General features: G+C 49.7%; 1 protein-coding gene across 1 annotated transcript; it reads right to left on the bottom strand.

Moving 5' to 3' along the window:
- Nucleotides 1-1,476: 1,476 nt before the first annotated feature.
- Nucleotides 1,477-3,839, bottom strand: LOC114199003 (uncharacterized). Its single transcript, XM_028090747.2, has 4 exons — nucleotides 3,680-3,839; nucleotides 3,043-3,201; nucleotides 2,879-2,923; nucleotides 1,477-2,137 (listed from the first exon to the last, which is right to left on the bottom strand). The coding sequence occupies exons 1-4, from the start codon at nucleotides 3,818-3,820 to the stop codon at nucleotides 1,883-1,885; spliced, it is 600 nt and encodes a 199-aa protein (XP_027946548.2). The 5' UTR covers nucleotides 3,821-3,839; the 3' UTR covers nucleotides 1,477-1,882.
- Between the last annotated feature and the right edge of the window lie 834 nt (nucleotides 3,840-4,673).

Below are 4,673 nucleotides of genomic sequence, written 5' to 3'. Positions count from 1 at the left end.
GCGAGAACCTACCCGTTGGCCTCGCCTAACGCGAGATTTCCGGAGCTAATCTCCGGCGACGCACTTCCAGGACGCCATCTTGAAAGTGGCGTGTCTCTCTTAACGTAGAGCATGGAGTCGACATCTTGGGAGGGTCAAAGAGGGGTTAAGGTACTCTCACTTTCATTCACCGACCAGCATTTCCAGCCAGGAATTCGTGCTTGAATTTACTAACGCGGTGTGCCAAGCCGTGAGGAGTCATGGAATGACCAAATAATAACGGATTAGCAAATAAATCAGACTTTATCTCCTAGACCCCCTAAAACATTCTTAGGAGGTAAGTACCCCCATTTTGCCGACAAGGAAACTGAAGCTCAGAGAAATAAACTAACTGCACAGTGGCAGACCTAAGGCTCCTCCCCAAGTTTAGGTGACCCTGAAAATCCTTGTTTTCCTTTACAAATCCCTAAGTTTAAATCAATGTGAATTTACATATTAGTAATTATTTGTCTGACGGTGGCAAAGAGGACCGGGCATGAGAGAGAGATAAGAAAAATGAATCTGATGAAGGGGACAACAGATCAGAAACTTTTAAAACACATTGCTAAAATTTCTTGCATAAGCATTGAGACACCTGGATTCAATTTACAGAAATTTAATATGCACCTAGTTTACAGGGTAGCATGGTGTGGTTGGGCAACCAGCTGGCTCGCAAGACCAGGAAATGACTATACCACAGGTGCGTGTCTATATAAGCACACACTCCCTGATCCAACAATCCCAGACTGAAACCAAGACAGACTGGGGAGGGGTTGTCGCTAACAGCAGCTCTTCAAAATAGGATTCCACATATAAAATGCCTATTGACATTGCTGTAGGAAGACATTTACTCCAGGAACAAGAAGGAACAGTAATTTCCTCCCCATAGAAAGTTCTTCCTTGGCGTATCAGTGGTTCTCAAGGCTCAACCCCAGCGGTACATAAGAAGACACAAGAAGAGAGCTATGCACAGTAGACCCAGAGTAGAAACAACGCAATATCCATCGTGAGGACAGTGGATAAACAAATTGGGTGTGTCTATACAATGGAATAGTAGTAAACTGCTGCTATGCACATGAATGAATCTCAAAAACATCATGCCAAGTGAAAGAAGCCAGACACTAGGATAAATATATAATATATATAATAACATATATCCATATTCTAATTCCATTCATATGAAACTTTAGAAAAAGCAAAACTGATCTATACAGACAGCAGATTAGTGGGTGTCTACGACTGGTGAAGATCGACTGGGAAGGGGCATGAGGGATGCTTTGGGGTGATGGAAATGTGGCTGTGTATACATTTGTCAGAACTCATTGAAATGTACACTTAAAATGTATGCTTTTTACTACATGCCAAATATACCTCAATGAAGTTGATTTTAAAACTATGATGTTCAGGATCCACCAGAGACCAATTATCAAAATCTCTGGATTGGGGCCTAGCCATCAGTATTACTTTAAATCTCTCCAGGTGGTAATTATTTGCAATCAGGGACTTGAGGTACAAGACTCTCCCTGTCCTCTAGGGGTGGGATTCAGTTAGAAGACACCTGTGTCATGCTTTGTCCCTTCCTGGAAGAGGAGAGAGGAGTGAGTATCTGAGAAGGAGAATAGGGGCAAACGGGGGCCAGTTTATCTACCCCCGCATCCCAGGAGGTCAGAGACTTCAGGCTTCGGATCTTATTTTCCTCCTTCTCTCCTCTTCCCCTTGGTTCCTTGGGCTGCACATGAAGTCCTTTGGCCTAAAAGGAGAGGGAGAAGGCTTAGGACTCTAGCTGAGGCTAGAGACCAAGTCCTCTCTCCCTCTCTCCACCCAGCCTCTCCAGCAGTACCAGGGAGTCTGTGTCCTCCCAGGCTCATGCTGAGGGCCGGTGCCGAGCACAGGCCCCCTGTAATAACTCCAAGAGTTTGGCCAGAAAGAGAGGGACAGGTCTCTGGGGATGTCCTTCACAGGGTGGACAAGGGCCCTGGCCAGTCACCCACAGCCGGGACCCCAGTGCATCCAGCAGACGCTGCAGCCGGAACACGGCAATCCCCAAGGATGGGCCCTCTTCAAACTGGATCACGGACAGCTCCAGCCGGAAGCACCCTAGAGTCTCAGCAGGACACACCTGTGGGAACAGAGTGACTTGGTGTCTCTGGGCAAGGGTCTGAACCCAAATCCCCAACCCTGGGGTTTCTGAACCATGGCCTAGGATAAGCCCCTTCACCTCTTTGGCCCTCAGTTTCCTCATCTGTAAAACAGAACTCTGAAGAATTCCTACCTTCAGGGCTGACACTAGCCTATACCTAGAAAATGACACTGCTTTCTTAAAACACTTGGAAGTGCTTGTTAGAACAAGGTACATTACTGCTATCTACCAGAAATTGACAAATATATCCAGGGTGTGACTACTGCCCTTATTGATGCGGCATCCTTGTGCAATATACATTCTTCACATCCATATGTGGTGGCCCTATCTACCTCATAGGGTCAGTGTGAAGAGTAAATAAGTAAATAACCAACTCTTGGTTTCGGCTCGGGTCATGATCTCAGGGTCCTGGGATTGAGCTCTGCGTTGGGCTCCCCACTCAGCGGGGAATCTGCTTGGGATTCTCTCTCTCCTTCTCCCTCTCCCCACTGCTTGTGTGTATGTGCTCTCTGTCTCTCAAATAAATAAATAAATCTTAAAAAAAAAATAGGTGTTGGAGACAGCAGTGAACAAACCGTATTTGTGAAGGCTGGGAGTTGGGTCAGCAGCTGGACAGCCAGAACACCAGCCCCATTGCCTCCTGCCCCCAACATATGTTCTGAGCCTAGTGGATTCTCCCTAAACTTCCAAGGTCCAGTAAGGAGCTAATGAAATACTCACCGAGAGATCATCTGGGGTGTAGAGAGTGCCCTCGTTTTTGTTTCCCTATAATTTGGGGCGGGGAGAAGAATCAGATCTTGGAGGGGAGAGCCTGACCCTTCCTCAAACATGCCCTCCCACCCCCTCCCTGCCTGTCTGCTGTCTTTCCCCTCCCTCCTCCTCACCAGCATCTTCATTATGGCAACTAGAAAGTAGAAAGGCTCCCGAGGACAGAGGGGTGATCCTAGGCCTCCCAAGGGCCGTACCAGGAGGAGGATGGTCCAGAGAGGCCACACAGGCACCCTGCCCACCCCCCAGGCTTTCTCTGGTCCCAGCCCAGCGTCCTGGAAGCAACAAGTACAGAGAGACAGAGCAGGTTAGAAGACTGAAGTGTTTTGACCCCTTCCCGCCCAGCTCTACTCAACCCACAGATACTCAGGGAATGTTCTCCAAGAGCCCCAGCGGAAGATGGTCACCCTACAGTAGGGAGGGTCCAGGTCAGAGGGTTCCCTGACACCATTCCCCCACCACCCACAGGAAGATATAAGTCTCAGCAAGGGCAGGAGGATCAGCCCAGAGAGATTGGAGGATTTGGGGAAGTCCCGTCCCACCCCCCTCCCCCAACAGGTCCATAAGGTAGTACAGAGTGTGTGAGAGTATGTGAATCCTGTGGCCTGTCTTCTCATCGGAAAACACCCCTGCTAGACTTTATCTGTGTTTGCAGGTGCATATTTGGGGGTCTTTGCTCTCCTTTCTACTTCTATTTCTGTATCAGGTATTTCCATATTTCAAATATCTTGGAATCTCCATGCTTCCCTGTACCTGTCCGTCTTCTTTCTCTGAGGGCTGGCCTCTCTGCCTCCGAATCGCCGTCACTTGTGTTTTCTGGGTCCATCTGTAATTGACCCTGTGTCTGTCTTCTTTCTCCTCTTCTTCATTGGCCCCTTCTTTGTCTCTCTCCATGTGTGCCTGTCTCTCTTGTGCTGTGTATCGGTCTGTGTCCCCCCAGGTCAGCCTCTGGGTGCTCCCTCCCTCCACCTCTCCCCTCTCTCACCCTTTTGGAGCTGGACTCTGGGCTTGAGGATCCTCCCTCCTGCCACAGACCCACCCACCAACCTCCACCCCCTCTCTCCACCTTCCAGGCACAAGGTAAGTCACCACCACCCTTTGAACCTTGGACCTCTGACTCAGTGCTGCCAGAGAAACGAAGCAACCAACCGTGGGCTCTCTGCGGCTCTGAGAGAGAAGCCTTTTGCCTGGGAAGGGAGTATGCTGAGTGTGGGGGAGCAGAGGGGCAACTCAATCCTGAGGTTCCTCAGATGGGATGGGCGGATGCTGGGGATGGAGAATTCTGGGGGGGGGGGAGGAGTCTGGAGAGTAGGGTGATTTGCCGGAGGAAATGAAGAGATGATTTGAAGGACCCTGGAGAAAGAGGGATTCTAGGGTAGGGACCCTGAAGGGGGGCATTCTGGGGGGAGGGTCTCTAAGGAGTGGAGAATCGAGGGGAAGCCAGTTGCTGGGAAGAGGAGGCTCTGAAGGGAAAGGAATTCTTAGGAAATGTAGATTTGGAAGGAGGGGGCTCCGAAAGCGAGAGAGATTTTGTGAAAGGGGATTCTAACGGGGCTGTTCTGGGAAAGGTGGATTGCGGGCAGAAGTAGATTCTGGGGCTCTTGAGTGGAGGAGGATTCAGGGAAAGAGGAAGTCTGGGTGAGGGCTCCGAGGAGGGGGATTCTGGGAGGAGGACACTCTAAAAGGAAGGAAATTCTGGTGAAAGATGGATTCTGGGCGAGGGGCGCTAAAAGGAAAGATTCTGGGA

Source organism: Eumetopias jubatus, unplaced genomic scaffold (genome assembly GCF_037043125.1).
Source record: "Eumetopias jubatus isolate StellerSeaLion01/CBP00866 unplaced genomic scaffold, mEumJub1_p1.0 scaffold_10, whole genome shotgun sequence".
Classification (NCBI taxonomy): Eukaryota; Metazoa; Chordata; class Mammalia; order Carnivora; family Otariidae; genus Eumetopias; species Eumetopias jubatus.
This window is presented reverse-complemented; position numbering and strand designations above follow the sequence as displayed.

What these genes read in the sequence shown, in the direction of transcription:
- LOC114199003 (XM_028090747.2), bottom strand. Translation starts at nt 3,820, where the DNA reads ATGGAGAGAGACAAAGAAGGGGCCAATGAAGAAGAGGAGAAAGAAGAC. An exon ending in CAGAGAAAGAAGACGGACAG is followed by an intron (nt 3,202 to 3,679) that starts GTACAGGGAAGC and finishes TGTTGCTTCCAG; the next exon opens with GACGCTGGGCTGGGACCAGA. An exon ending in ACACCCCAGATGATCTCTCG is followed by an intron (nt 2,138 to 2,878) that starts GTGAGTATTTCA and finishes CTGTTCCCACAG; the next exon opens with GTGTGTCCTGCTGAGACTCT.